The sequence below is a fragment of the Lampetra planeri genome, chromosome 20 (genome assembly GCF_965212315.1).
Source record: "Lampetra planeri chromosome 20, kcLamPlan1.2.h2, whole genome shotgun sequence".
In the NCBI taxonomy this organism is placed as follows: domain Eukaryota; kingdom Metazoa; phylum Chordata; class Hyperoartia; order Petromyzontiformes; family Petromyzontidae; genus Lampetra; species Lampetra planeri.
In genome coordinates, this window is record NC_136126.1 from 10,256,287 (window position 1) to 10,272,582 (window position 16,296).

Here is a 16,296-nt window from a genome sequence, read left to right on the forward strand (position 1 = left end):
TGAAGCACCGGGCATTTATTTAATGCGGAGTAAAATGACGGGAGGTCCGGGACCAGATCAGGTATCACTGACGATAGCCATGGCTCGGACTCGAGCTCAGGTCATCGGATTGCTAACAAAGAGCAAAACATCCCCCACAGAGCCTTTGACAGACTGTTGGAGCAAGCGCTGTTAGCGAGCACCTATTAAGTTCCAGAACGGCACACGGGTGACTACACACCATGTATGTATGTTGAACTTCTTCCGCATCGTACGTAGCCAAACCATGCTAATCGGAGGTGCGGGGGAAGGACATCAGCACGATAAACTAATTTAAGGCTGAGTCGACCGAGGGGAGGCCCAGAACCGGCTCACATGTAACGCACACAACGCACGCAGCCAGCATCAGCTCCTCATCTCTATGCACAGGCACACAGCTCGTGCCCCACCCCAATGCACACACAGCCCCATCCGCACCTCCCCATCCATCCCCACGAGCAGAGCAGACATACACGCGCGCAGCCGTGCCACTATAAAGGGGTGAGGCTGAGTGAGAAAGGATCCGATCCCGCATCCAGCAACGTCCGCTCCCACTCGCAGGACCAACATCTTCCCCCAAGGTGAGACGCCTTGACCCGTAGTCATTCCTCCACGGCCATTCGTTCCTTCATTCATATGTTCCTGTGTTCGTGCATTCATTCTCCGGACAGTCGGTGCCAGAGCTCAAGATATTGACAGTCATACGTGATCGTGGTGCATGCCAATTCCCCTATAATTGGCGTGTTGCAAAACGGTATGCATACGAATGCATAATTTTGTTTGTATTTAACAGTGTATTTTGTTACGGATTGATTTCATTGAGATTGAATATATAATGTGCGCTGTTTGGTTGTAGGAACATGAAAGGTCATCCCTGCGCATAGCGGCAACGGCAATGCAGGGATGAAGGTTATTCTAATTCAGGCTATTGTTAGGGTTGGGGATGAATTGCTCTCACAGTGGTTATTCTTTGGAACAATGTTTGCAAATATGATGGTGATAATATATCTTGTGCAGTATATGGTTTCCTATATGTGGATAGCAAACAACCATATGTAGAATTATTTACATATTGGTATCTAATTAAGAGTATATGATGCATTCGGTACTAATTCCTCGACGTGTAAAAAAAAATTCAGTTATATTTTGATATATATAATTTACAGTGTCACATACATAATTTACAGTATAAAATATATACATATAGCGCGTATTTTTGTTTATATAGTGCAAAATATGGCGTCATTGCGTGTAGAGTGGTAGCGATTAAACTGTTAGCGCACTCTTTCTTGGACAACTCATCAAGCTGAGAATTTAATTCCTGACCATGGCCAACATCGGTGGCAAGTGTTATCTGAACCTGCCCCGACCCACCTGGTTCCATCGCGTTTCACCATTCAATAATAACGACCAGTGCGGAGAAGTATGGCCATACAACATCCACGAACAACACCCGGGTGGTAAGGCCCTATCCAACAGTGCACTGACAAAGGGTTGAGCGTAATTACTAATTTAATTGACAATAGGTTTTTTCCCCTTTTTTCTGTTTGCATTCTGACCACAAGCATCGTGGTTAATGCAGACATGATTTCTTGCAAAAGGTTTCAGTTTGGTGTTTTAACATCTTAACACCTGTTTTGTTGCCAGAAAAAAGGGGAAAACCCTATTATCATATTTTGGTACTGGCAATGGAGGTCCCATGCTACTATTTGAATTGTTCATAATTGACATCATTCATCATTGTCACGCACCTGAATTGCAAACTGCCTCGCGCATGGAATGTACTCATTCGTGTTTTTATATGTTACCATTCTTAAAGTCATCCTCACTGTGTTCACCACCGCCATCATCATCATCAAACCGTTAATGTCCATTGGAAGGACGCTCGAATGCCGGTGCGACCTGCCGCCCCTCTCGGCGTCTGTGCCTCCCTATGCAATGCCCACAGCGCGTTGCGCTCCTTGTTTAGCAGCGGACTCGAGGTGCACGCTCAGAACGTGAAATCTCTACCCCTCCACGCCCACTGCTGCCACTGCTGCTGTCTCTCTGCTCCTCCCCTGCCTCTCTGCAGTGCTTCGGTGGTGGCTGGCCCGTTTTTTATTATCGTTGTTATTAATGCCGCTGGATTACGGCACCCGCGGTGCAGGTGACAGGGGCTGCTATTTAGTTGGTGGTCAATGTTCACTCGCCACTGAGCTGGTTTTGCTCAAGGTCGATGGTTAGATTCCTCGAACGGCCCTCGAATATCTGCAGATAATTAGCTTAGTCCACTGAAACAAACATGGGGGGAGGAGGAGGAGGTCAAATAATGAAATGAAATATTATGATTACTTTTCATTCGGACTCTTATTTACGTGGGGTTAAAATCCAACTTACGGATCGGGCCAATTGTCAGAATCAGGGATTAGTGCTCCGGTTCGAGGTTGGTGGCGTTTGATCCTGGTTAGTGTGAAGGGTGCCCCGTGAGGATTGGTGAGCATTTGAGTCAGAAATCAGAGCAGGTGTTGGGCATTCGGGTTTGGGTTACGAATACAGTTTTGCAGTGTTGGAAGTCAGGTAAACAGTCCTATATATATAGCATCAGGGTTAGAGTTGTAACCTAGAAATGGATTGGGTGTTAGGGAAAGGTTTGGCATTAAGATTATAAATTAATTGTGAAGTCTTTTATTAGAAAGAGGGTGAATATTTTAGTTGGGAGAATATGCTTTTAATTATGGACTGGTTATAAAGGGAATGTATTGTACAATCAGGGTTAGCATTGATAAGGTCTGGAAGTGTGGATTCATATTGCATTGTACCTCAGTTTTGCGTATATCAACAGTCTAAAACCGGTTATGTGTAGAATTATGTAGAATGTGGATCATGTACGTATGGTAATAATTTTCTTATTGTAGTGTCCTCTGTTGTGAAGTCTACGGTTAACTCTCTCTCAATCATAATATACCACAGTAGGCCATCGTGTGACAATATCAAATCCCAATATGAAATACTCTAGGTGTAATCTTGATTTGAAGCTTTCGTGACTGCATGAATCCATACTGATTGGTTTTTTCGGTAAAGTCACGTAGGTATAAAATAAAATAAATCACGACGTTTCGATCGCAACACAAGCGGTCGTCTCAGGCGGAAAAAATATAATCCAGCAGGTGTAGTTAAACATCAATAGTAGCCTTCTTGCGTAATACCAAAAAAGCAACACCTTCACATGCTACATAGATATATACAATATCTCAATGGGCGTTCCTCTGGCTAAACAAAGGATGCTGAATCAAATTGCTGACAGGAACGTTAAAAGGCAGTAACTTGACAGCACCTCGACCTCTCTATTTGACCGAAATCGCGGCGCAGTATGCATCGCGTGCTACGTGGACCGGAGGGCGCAATCGTTGTCATCGCTGCGCCGTGAACCTGGGTTCAATTCCCGAGCACGCTCAGTGCAAGTGACGCACAATGAACTCTAAACCGCTCCTTGGACACATCACCCTCATCGCTTCACGGTCCCAGACTGACCAGAGTGGTGAAGCATGTCTCGAACCAACTCTCACGATCGACACTGTTGAAAGAAGGCCCTCGTCCAGCAGTGGATCGATTTAGGGATGATTTAAAATTTTAATCATGATTACGCAATCGTATTTTATTACATTGGCTGCATTCAGCCGGGCACAATTGACCGATCGCTGTCTCTGCGTTCAGAATCTCAAAACGAGCACTCTGCAATGTCGACGCTTAACATCCGTCCTCAGGATAGTGACGAGCAATCAATCTAAACAACGCCCTTCTCTGCATGCGTACATCCCATCTGTTAACATTGATCTCTGGGTGACGTCACTCGCTTCAGCGCTCGTGCACGGCTCCTGACGCAACGCAGCAAAGGGGCCCGCGCAGTGGCACAAAGGAGCGTTGGCACCCAGAGCCGGATTTGACACGGCCTTTCTGCGGTCATTAAGACGTACACACGTAGCCAGATGGCGAGGTATTGATGAGAGGATATCATGGAGGTCGGGTGTCAACTACATTATAGTCGAGAGTGTCATGATCTGGCAGAGGGCAGGAAGCGATGGCGAGCTGTGGTGGCATCACCGTCATGACCTGCAGACTTGATTACATTATTTATAATAAAACAAAATTTTACCAGGTAAGGCCCACTGAGCTATGTAGCTCTTTTTTTAGAAGCGACCCGCCCACAAATGATAGCCCAATGAAGTGGCTTATCACATGGAAGTTTATAGCAGCCAAATACTCTAAGTGCGTGTTTCTAAATGTGGAGGGGAAAACCGGAGGACCCGCAGAAAAATTCACGCGAACACGAACAAGGCGTCAGGGTCGGGGTCAAACCCATGACCTCCTGTATACCAGGCGAGGGAGTTAACATCACGCCACTCAGTTGTCCCACGAACTCCTTTGGTCAGCAGGGCATCGTTACTCATCAGGGGATGGCGCTGAAAGATGAGGCCACATCACACTCACCTGTTGTACTCAAAAGTAGATGGTGCTTCCTGACGATCTTTTAAAATCTGGCTTACTCAACTCTAGAATTAGGTAAATGTTAATCATCAGTGCAAGAATGGGCTCAATTACATGAACATATATGATGTGACCCTTCTCTCCATTAAGCTTACATTCCACACTTGTCTTATTCCCTCTTTGCTGTCATCTCTCCTCCCCCTTCCATCCTCTCGTTGCTTGGCTCTCCAGCCTCCCTTCAGTGTCCTTATATCACAGGGGGGGACTGCTAAGATGAATATCTTACTTTTATTCTCTTACTCATATGTCTGCATTCGGCCAGCGTTTGTTTGATGTATCACCGAAGAGCCTGCATAAAAAAAACAAATATGATGGAATTGGTGGATAGTCTGAGAATATAATATCAGCTCACAACACTTGAACATCTAATTTATTGGTGATTAGCTGGATCCAAACACAATATCTTAACTGTGCTGATTTAATGCTCTATCATGGCAATCATGACCCCCCCCCCCCCCAACTACGAATCTGCCACGTGTCATGCTAACTGCTATGCCCATATCAGTGCCACCGAGTTAGAATTGCTGACATTCGGGGTTAAAATCCTGGACTCCAGTTTGATGGACTTCATCCAGTCACCAGTGATGATGTAAACACCCATCAGCATTCGGTTTTAGACCTCATTCAGTACAGGGCAGCTGTGCAGGTTATTGTTCTTTGTAAGATGAACCGAGAGTGACTCTCTAAAGTGTTCGAGTTTATTTTGTTCAACCAGGGTGGGAACTCAAGACACCAGGGTTAGAGGCTCATTTGCGAGGGTGACCTGGATCACCAAAATGGCAAAAGTAAAACAAATAAAATAATTAAACAGCCTTGAGGTAAATGGAAATTGGAACAAAAAGAATTGTGTCGCCTGAGAAGTTGAAAACATTGCAGACAGAAATCAGTGTTAAACAATAAACTCCCTGTAAGATAAGTCGGCTTGTGCAGATTATTTTTTTAACTGATCATAGTAAAATTTCAAAATAAAATTACAGAAACATTAAACAGATACGGGGGTGACTATTGTACGTAAACAGACAAGGACATATGTCAAATGCAATTGCAAGTAAAGTTTTCATAAATAATTTACAGTTTCGCATCAATTTGTGATTTAAATGGGAGCGTAACCACGGACATTTGCGAGGCGATGGAATTCCAGGTGCTTGGGGCATTAACAGAGAACGAATAAGAACCAGGTGATTTTTCTGTGTTGCCTTAGCACTTCATTGCTGTGGGCATCAACGATTTCGAGGATTTTTATCCTGAATTCACACACTCCTACGCAAGTCCCTGAGATATGCAGATCGCCTTCTTCCAAGTACTCCAAGGTCGATGCTCAGTTCCTGGGGTGATGATGGGGCTTTTGCCACTGTGCAGCTTCCAGACTATTGAACAACGCTGTGCCTTCGCTAATAAGACAACAAGAGTCGTTAGAGCTGTTTAAGTCTAATAATATAGTTTTTCCCCTTTTTCTGGCAACAAAACTGAAACCTTTTTACAAGGATTCATGTCTGCATTAACCACAATACTTGCAGTCAAAATGCAAGGACAATGCATATATTATCATAGTGTGTTTTTAGTTTGCATTTTGACTGCATGTATTGTGGTTAATGCAGACATGAATCCTTGTAAAAAGGTTTCAGTTTTGTTGCCAGAAAAAAGGGGAAAAACCCTATTATTATATTATTGGTACTGGCAAAGGAGGTCTAATGATCTGTTTAAGTCTGTTTTTAAATGTCACCTCTATAAATAGGTCTTTATTCCCGCCTAGTTCTGGGCGTCTACCCTGCAGGCTCTGTTTATGTCCTCTGCTTATTTTACACGGTGGTGCATTGGGATCTACGAATGAAATGCACCTCAACAAATGTAAATTACTATTATTACGTTGGATAGGTAAGGGGTGGAGTTATGTAAGTGAATTAAAGGTGACCTTGGCCCATTGAATCTCCTTCCGAGTTGAATGAGTGTGATAACCGGGTCTTGAATTTAGCATCACAGCGATGAGTAGAATAATCAGTTTGTAAGATAAGGCATGAGGCAGAATGAAAGATAGAATTTGACAAATCCAAAGTGGTTCTAGAGGTTGATTTGTATATGACGTCAGCATCGTCTCGGAGAGGCATCAAGGTGGTTGCGATTAAATATTTCCGCACAGACGATGAGAAACAGGATTCCTTTCTATACAGTCCCCATATTCATTCTTAATTTTTTTCATTCAAATTATAAATGTGAGGTTTGGTGTCGAAATGAAAATCGCCAGATGCCAAGAGGAAAGGTTTTCAATAGTTGTGGCTGCAGAGAGCAGTTACGGAGAGAGTGCAGTGGCTGGGAGCTCATCACGGTCACACATCGTGTCTTGCACAGTAATACCCCAGTTTACATGGCGAATGCGTTCCTGAAAGGCGCGACGACAACTATCGAAACGACATGAATCAAAGCGATTTTTCCCAATCGCCAAAATACTGCACGTGAATAATATATTGTACTCAACAGTGCAGTACATTTCGTAGTTCGTGTGCAGGGTAGTGGTGGGTGGCGGAGGCGAAGGCTGAGAGGCGACGGATAGCGAGAGAGGGCGGACGATGCTGACAGCGACGTAAGTGTGTGGTTGGGTCGACGCAAAAAGTGACGACGTTTTTGCGAGACGGCGTCAAAGAGAGAGACGTAAATCGGGGTATTGCAGAGTTTGCAGTCAGGTGGAGTTTCAAGGTTATTCAGTTTCATGGATGGGTGCATTATTACCTTGCAGTTGAGTTGTAAAGATCCTGGGGAATAGAAAAACACATGTCATTTTTTTTAAAGTAGAACTTCAGAACGAGAGAGATTTGGTGTATTATGTGTACAGATTGAGAACAGAATGGGACCGAGCACAGAACCCAATGGAACACTTTTGCTGATTGGAGTGAAGTCAGAGGAAAGCTTGCCCAGTGTTGCACGTTGTTTTCTACTGTCTGAATTATTTACGAACCAATCTGTAACTTTTTAACTCGGGCCACAATCGAGTTACCTGGTTCTGAGGATGTAATGATCAGTCGTACCAATGTGCTTTAGCCAAGTCTATGCAGACTGCTGAACAGATATTCTCATCGTAAATGTGTCTATATATGTTGTTTGGAACTGGACAGGTAAATGCCAATTTCGAATCAATGGGTATTGAGTTAAAATGTATTGACAAATTAAACATATGGTGTATTGGGAATGCAAGAGCATTGGCACTGATTTTTTGAAATATCGGCGCAATACAGTCTGTTCCGGCAATATTTTAGGGGTTTCGTTTTTAGAAAGAATTGTTTCTACTTCTCTTAGGCCAAATGTGCAAAAAATAAAATAGAAGAATTAGTGTTGGGGATGTGTGACGTGAGAGATGACTCATCTCAAAGGTATTGGTTATTTGTACGAAATATTCCTTTAAAGCATTATGAAAATTCTTTGCACCAGAAATGTCACTCCCATTTAAAACTAGACTCGCAATAGATGTGGGTTGAGTAGCGTAATTCTGAAGGAATTGTATTAGCAGACAAAACTTTTTTAGGATTGACTTTGGAACGGTCTCTGGATTGTTTAAAGTATCTAGCTTTGGGTTATTTATTTATTTAGCACTGATTACAGTTAATTCTAAAACGTCGGGGATGTACAGGAGTTTTGTATTCCCTTGCTATGGCCCATGTTGTGTTTCTTTGTTGGAGGAGGTTGCTTAGCTCAGAAGTTAACCAGGGGTTATATTACTAATCTGCCCTCTGTGTTTCTTAAGGCGGGCATGCATATTCATAAAGTCCAGACATTGTCTGTTTGAAAGCAGACAAGGTGGATTCTATCACACATTTGTAGTAAGGGCTGAAGACCAATTCATTAAATGGATGTTATCAATAATTTGTAGGGTCAACATGTTTTAAAGATGGTATTTGTATTAATATTATTGCTGTTGTTTGTGGTGGCTATTTTTTTACTTTGTTTAGTTGATCCGATTAAAGTGACTGAGCAGTGATCGCTGAGGTTGTTTCGTAAGATGTCTACATCAGAGGCTTTACCTGGCAAGTGTTCAGAAAATAATTTAAATAAATAAATAACGCTATAAGTGTTTAAAATGCGTGGGGTTGGCTTTAGTAGGCAATTTGGATTTAAATCGCTGAGGAGAATCGATTATAAAGCTGAAAGTGGAAGCAAGAGGTCGCAGATCCCATGGATTGCTGTAACAGGAGCCATCGAAGGATGGTCGCATAATGCAAGATGGAAATACTCCTGTGACGATAGCTGGACCTTGATAATGATTCATTAGAATTCCTTTGGATGAGTTACAGATTATACCGGTGAGCGGTTGTAATGAGATTTAGTGTGTATATTTAGTGTGTATATTTAGTGTGTATATTTAGTGTGTATATTTAGTGTGTATATTTAGTGTGTATATTTAGTGTATATTTAGTGTGTATATTTAGTGTGTATATTTAGTGTGTATATTTTGTGTGTATATTTTGTGTGTATATTTTGTGTGTATATTTTGTGTGAAAATTGGACACCTCCTGGTGAAGAGAGTCGATCGGTAAGTGAAGGTGTTAAATCCCGCAATCGAAATTTTCAGAGTCAGCGATCTTTGAGAAGAGCCAGGTTTCAGAGATGCCCACAAAGTCGGAGTTAAAAGTAGAACACATTTGAGTGAATCGATTTCAGGTCGCAGACTTCTTGGGCTTAGGTGCAATATACAGAGCCCGTTGTGATCAAAAATGTGTTTGTGTCATAGAAATGGTGACAGCATTAATGTGGATGGTTGTTCCTGGCTTCGTTTATATTCCACCCCTGAGGAGTAGGAGGATGAGCGAGATTAAAACAAAAAATTGATGGGCCCTGAATGGTTAAGGAAAACAACGAGATTTAATTCTGGAAGACTTCCTAGAGGACCAGTATTGAAACAGGTTTATAGAGGGATCTAATTGCGTAGTGATTGATAAGCCAAAGGGATCCATATATAGTATATGTTTGTAGTGACAGAGAAAGGTCACTACTGTGTCGGCCCGTACGAAGGCTGGGGGCCCCAAGGGGGTGCCTGGGGGGTCACGTGCTGGAGGGATCCGGACCCTCCCAGAGGTGGGGGAAGTGAGGCGTGTCCTGGGAAGGGAGGCGTGGCCTGAAGAGAGCCAGCCACGCCGGGGCGGAGCCAGCCACGCCAAACCAGATATAAGCGTGGTGTGAATGGAGAGCGAGGCGGCTGTTGGACTGTACTCCAAGGTGAAGACATCTTCGGTCGTCAAGTCCCGAGTCGTCGTCCTGGGCCAGGCAGGCCGTTGCCTGCCTGGTCCAGTCTGTGTCGTGTTCCAGAGTGTTAGTGAGTTGAGGAAGGTGGTCACCACCTCATGTAGAGTGTTATATTATTTACCGTTTAATAAATAGTGTTGCCTCCAAGTTGCGTGTGTGTGCACCTAATTCGGTCTTACTACATGTTGATGAGTGGTGATCTCCAGCTGAATGGAAACAGACAGCACTAGTAAAAACAGTTTGATACAAAACACAAACTAGATACTAGCAAGCGTTTTTCAGCGTACAAAAAATGTTTCCTATATTTATTCGTGGAAACAAATTTGTAGAAACAAGTCAGTAGGCAAAATTGAAAAAAGTAAAAGAAAATCAGGGCTCTGACGGGTGGCAAATCTGAGATGGTCAATATCAATGCTGGGGTTCATGCTGTGGTTCATTCTGGGGTTCATGCTGTAGCTCAGTGTTGGGGTTCATGCTGGAGCTCAGTGCTGGAGTTCATGCTGTAGGTCAGTGCTGGAGTTCATGCTGTAGCTCAGTGCTGGAGTTCATGCTGTAGCTCAGTGCTGGAGTTCATGCTGTAGCTCAGTGCTGGGGTTCATGCTGTAGCTCAGTGCTGGAGTTCATGCTGTAGCTCAGTGCTGGAGTTCATGCTGTGGTTCATTCTGGGGTTCATGCTGTAGCTCAGTGCTGGAGTTCATGCTGTGGTTCATTCTGGGGTTCATGCTGTAGCTCAGTGCTGGAGTTCATGCTGTAGCTCAGTGCTGGAGTTCATGCTGTGGTTCATTCTGGGGTTCATGCTGTAGCTCAGTGCTGGGGTTCATGCTGTGGTTCATTCTGGGGTTCATGCTGTAGCTCAGTGTTGGGGTTCATGCTGGAGCTCAGTGCTGGAGTTCATGCTGTAGCTCAGTGCTGGAGTTCATGCTGTAGCTCAGTGCTGGAGTTCATTCTGTAGCTCAGTGCTGGAGTTCATGCTGTAGCTCAGTGCTGGGGTTCATGCTGTAGCTCAGTGCTGGAGTTCATGCTGTAGCTCAGTGCTGGAGTTCATGCTGTAGCTCAGTGCTGGAGTTCATGCTGTAGCTCAGTGCTGGGGTTCATGCTGTAGCTCAGTGCTGGGGTTCATGCTGTAGCTCAGTGCTGGAGTTCATGCTGTAGCTCAGTGCTGGAGTTCATGCTGTAGCTCCGTGCTGGGGTTCATGCTGTAGCTCAGTGCTGGAGTTCAGGGCTGGAGCTCAGTGCTGGGGTTCAGGGCTGGAGCTCAGTGCTGGGGTTCAGGGCTGGAGCTCAGTGCTGGAGTTCAGGGCTGTAGCTCAGTGCTGGAGTTCAGGGCTGGAGCTCAGTGCTGGGGTTCAGGGCTGGAGCTCAGTGCTGGAGTTCATGCTGTAGCTCAGTGCTGGAGTTCATGCTGTAGCCCAGTGCTGGAGTTCATGCTGTAGCTCAGTGCTGGGGTTCATGCTGTAGCTCAGTGCTGGGGTTCATGCTGTATCTCAGTGCTGGGGTTCATGCTGTAGCTCAGTGCTGGAGTTCATGCTGTAGCTCAGTGCTGGAGTTCATGCTGTAGCTCAGTGCTGGGGTTCAGGGCTGGAGCTCAGTGCTGGGGTTCATGCTGTAGCTCAGTGCTGGGGTTCATGCTGTAGCTCAGTGCTGGAGTTCATGCTGTAGCTCAGTGCTGGAGTTCATGCTGTAGCTCAGTGCTGGAGTTCATGCTGTAGTTCAGTGCTGGAGTTCATGCTGTAGCTCAGTGCTGGAGTTCATTCTGTAGCTCAGTGCTGGAGTTCATGCTGTAGCTCAGTGCTGGAGTTCATGCTGTAGCTCAGTGCTGGAGTTCATGCTGGAGCTCAGTGCTGGGGTTCAGGGCTGGAGCTCAGTGCTGGGGTTCATGCTGTAGCTCAGTGCTGGGGTTCATGCTGTAGCTCAGTGCTGGGGTTCATGCTGGAGCTCAGTGCTGGGGTTCATGCTGTAGCTCAGTGCTGGGGTTCATGCTGTATCTCAGTGCTGGGGTTCATGCTGTAGCTCAGTGCTGGAGTTCATGCTGTATCTCAGTGCTGGAGTTCATTCTGTAGCTCAGTGCTGGGGTTCATGCTGTAGCTCAGTGCTGGGGTTCAGGGCTGGAGCTCAGTGCTGGAGTTCATGCTGTAGCTCAGTGCTGGAGTTCATGCTGTAGCTCAGTGCTGGGGTTCATGCTGTAGCTCAGTGCTGGAGTTCATTCTGTAGCTCAGTGCTGGGGTTCATGCTGTAGCTCAGTGCTGGGGTTCAGGGCTGGAGCTCAGTGCTGGAGTTCATGCTGTAGCTCAGTGCTGGAGTTCATGCTGTAGCTCAGTGCTGGGGTTCATGCTGTAGCTCAGTGCTGGAGTTCATGCTGTAGCTCCGTGCTGGGGTTCATGCTGTAGCTCAGTGCTGGAGTTCATGCTGTAGCTCAGTGCTGGAGTTCATGCTGTAGCTCAGTGCTGGAGTTCATGCTGTAGCTCAGTGCTGGAGTTCATGCTGTAGCTCAGTGCTGGAGTTCATGCTGTAGCTCAGTGCTGGAGTTCATGCTGTAGCTCAGTGCTGGAGTTCATGCTGTAGCTCAGTGATGGGGTTCATGCTGTAGCTCCGTGCCGGGGTTCAGGGCTGGAGTTCAGTGCTGTGGTTCAGGACTGGTAGGCAATTGTTATCGCTGGTATTTCCCATATAGCTGCACAGAGTACTAGCCGATCGCCGAGATTTGTGCTTCTGTGGAACGTAGCCTCGAGGTGGATCTCTCACACCAGGGTCGAGTCACTCTCGCCGGGTTACCAGCGCCACGCACGTGTAATCCATGCAAATCATTCTTCGTGGTGAGCAGCAGCAGCCGCAGCAGTGGCAGCAGGACGGGATGAAGAAGGCTTGATTTGAAGCTTTCGTGACTGCATGAATCCATACTCTTTGGTTCTTTCGGTTAAGTCACGTAGGAGCAGTTCTCCTGCTGTGTTTGTCTCACCTGATGACGGCTACTTGTGTTGCGACCGAAACGTCGTTATCTATTAATTTTCTATCTACGTGACTTTACCGAAAGAACCAAAGTGTAAAGAGAAGGCTGTCTACACTGCCAAATACAACGCTATCTAGAGGATGTGTAAGAACGACAAATAATATATAGCATGGAGCTTACAGTGGTGTGTTTGGACTGCACTGCAATGGCATGGGTTGATGTGTAGGGGGGTTTGGAATGCTTTAAAAGTGTGCCTCGGTGCCGTTAGCACGACTAGGATACACGCCTCGACGGACCTGGTTTTCACCTGAGGACGGCTACTTGCGTTGTGGCCGAAACGTCGTGAGAATAATTTTATTATGTTTTATTTTTATTATTTTATTACTTCCCTTCTACGTGACTTTACCGAAAGAACCAAGAAGATAGGATACACGTATTTGATTGTTTATATTTTATAAATCCAGTTTAGTGGCACTGACGGTGGACTCTTTAGCCTGCAAATTCAAATCTCAGTCAAGGGTTGTTTCAGCCCATAATGTCTTCCTGGGTTCGTAATTTAAGCACCACTTTGCTGACCAGACTGGTCATTGCCACAGTCATGTGAAATTACCACAACTGGCTCCAGATTTCCAGTGATTATGGGCACCGCCAAATGCTGATTTGAGTATTGATGTACTTTAATTTGTCGATATAATTTGACCGTATTGTTAAGTTTGCGGGTATATTATGGTTGCAGTGGCATTGCTATTGAGTGTGCATGTCATGCAGCTGTACCGGGGCCCACAGGCCCGACCGAACCCAGGATCCGGCCTAGGACGAGATGGAGGGCAGACGGTTAGTGGGCCCCATTTAATTCCTTCCAACAGGGCCCCATCCATGCCAACCACGCTACGCCACTGCCGAGAGTGGTCATCATTATTCCCCGCTCGGCCAGAGTGTCTCTGCCTGTCGCACTGAAATGTGATGGACGATTGACGGGAGGTCGCTATCGATGTGTGCAGGCAGCATGGACGTGTTCAAGAAAGGCTTCTCGATGGCCAAGGAGGGCGTCGTGGGCGCCGTGGAGAAGACAAAACAGGGAGTCACCGAGGCGGCCGAGAGAACCAAAGAGGGCGTCATGTACGTGGGTACGGCCTCGCACGCAGACTGCCCCCACACCTCCCCAGCCCCCCGCAACTGGACACTCGTGAGCAAGAGATCCAATTAGAAACTCCCACCGGGAGACTCAAAGGTGGCCAAGTGTGCGTGATGGCACACTTTTGTCTGGTGCTGTTTAATGAGTCTCGCCAGGAGCTGAGGACGGGATAGTTTAATAGTGGGCCTTTGATGTCTGGTGATGATTATGCAACATTCGCAAGTTCGAGCAGAAGACAGTGATGGCGTGTTGCAGGGAGGGGCATTAACGACATTCACTGACTGCACTGACCACCTGACATTGAACAAAAATTGCTGTGTTACCCTATGTCATGGGAAAGTGGAAATTCCACCGCTGAATCAAGGTCAAATACAAAGATGAGTGTCAGCGAATGCTCTCTTGAGCTGGAAGATTAATTTATTTTGACGTGCATGTAATTTTCCCGAACAACCCACAAGGGTAAGCAGAAGAACTGGAGATACATTTTAATTTTCATAAGCTTCAAGGGAAGTGTTTTACCTTACACGAATTGCATAAATAGATGTGGAATAGATCGTTAAATATGTATGAGAGTTTTCGTTTTTAGGTGCCTTGGAGTAATTTTAAATGGAATGGCATGGCATAATATGGGTAAAACTTTGTGGAAATTCAACAATGGTTATCTTATGGAGAGATACGTCCCCATCATACGAATGTAGAGTGTGCACCAATAGTTCATGGTTACAGCAATTTGTCGTTATAGTTTGGGAGCATCGCTTTGTCCAGAAAGAACAGGGATATTGGAACTTCTGGAAATTGCTTACAGTGAGGGAAAAAAATATTTGATCCCCTGCTGATTTTGTACGTTTGCCCACTGACAAAGAAATTATCAGTCTATAATTTTAATGGTAGGTTTATTTGAACAGTGAGAGACAGAATAACAACAACAAAATCCAGAAAAACGCATGTCAAAATGTTATGAATTGAATTGCATTTTAATGAGGGAAATAAGTATTTGACCCCCTCTCAATCAGAAAGATATCTGGCTCCCAGGTGTCTTTTATACAGGTAACGAGCTGAGATTAGGAGCACACTCTTAAAGGGAGTGCTTTGTTACCTGTATAAAAGACACCTGTTCACAGAAGCAATCAATCAATCAGATTCCAAACTCTCCACCATGGCCAAGACCAAAGAGCTCTCCAAGGGTGTCAGGGACAAGATTGTAGACCTACACAAGGCTGAAATGGTCTACAAGACCATCGCCAAGCAGCTTGGTGAGAAGGTGACAACAGTTGGTGCGATTATTCGCAAATGGAAGAAACACAAAAGAACTGTCAATCTCCCTCGGCCTGGGGCTCCATGCAAGATCTCACCTCGTGGAGTTGCAATGATCATGAGAACGGTGAGGAATCAGCCCAGAACTACACGGGAGGATATTGTCAATGATCTCAAGGCAGCTGGGACCATAGTCACCAAGAAAACAGTTGGTAACACACTACGCTGTAAAGGGCTGAAATGTTGCAGCGCCCGCAAGGTCCCCCTGCTCAAGAAAGCACATACATGCCCGTCTGAAGTTTTCCAATGAACATCTGAATGATTCAGAGGACAACTGGGTGAAAGTGTTGTGGTCAGATGAGACCAAAATGGAGCTCTTTGGCATCAACTCAACTCGCCGTGTTTGGAGGAGGAGGAATGCTGCCTATGACCCAAAGAACACCATCCCCACCGCCAAACATGGAGGTGGAAACATTATGCTTTGGGGGTGTTTTTCTGCTAAGGGGACAGGACAACTTCACCGCATCAAAGGGACGATGGACGGGGCCATGTACCGTCAAATCTTGGGTGAGAACCTCCTTCCCTCATCCAGGGCATTTAAAATGGGTCGTGGATGGGTATTCCAGCATGACAATGACCCAAAACACACGGCCAAAGCAACAAAGGAGTGGCTCAAGAAGAAGCACATTAAGGTCCTGGAGTGGCCTAGCCAGTCTTCAGACCTTAATCCCATAGAAAATCTGTGGAGGGAGCTGAAGGTTCGAGTTGCCAAACGTCAGCCTCGAAACCTTAATGACTTGGAGAAGATCTGCAAAGAGGAGTGGGACAAAATCCCTCTTGAGATGTGTGCAAACCTGGTGGCCAACTACAAGAAACGTCTGACCTCTGTGATTGCCAACAAGGGTTTTGCCACCAAGTACTAAGTCATGTTTTGCAGAGGGGTCAAAAACTTATTTCCCTCATTAAAATGCAAATCAATGTATAACATTTTTGACATGCGTTTTTCTGGATTTTTGTGTTGTTATTCTGTCTCTCAATGTTCAAATAAACCTACCATTAAAATTATAGACTGATCATTTCTTTGTCAGTGGGCAAACGTACAAAATCAGCAGAGGATCAAATACTTTTTTCCCTCACTGTATACAGTATCTTACGTGGCAGAACACTCAACTCCCCATTGAAAGGTTGT

The 16,296-nt window shown here is 45.3% G+C and overlaps 1 protein-coding gene across 1 annotated transcript in view; it reads left to right on the plus strand.

Annotated features, from left to right (window-relative positions):
- The first annotated feature begins 462 nt into the window (after positions 1-462).
- The window catches only part of LOC144724426 (gamma-synuclein-like), a 35,292-nt gene continuing 19,458 nt past the window's right edge, over positions 463-16,296 (plus strand). Inside the window, exons 1-2 of the mRNA XM_078603542.1 lie at positions 463-599; positions 13,720-13,845. Coding sequence (XP_078459668.1) covers positions 13,725-13,845 — 121 coding nt within the window. The 5' untranslated portion in view covers positions 463-599; positions 13,720-13,724. The remainder of the gene's footprint in view (positions 600-13,719; positions 13,846-16,296) is intronic.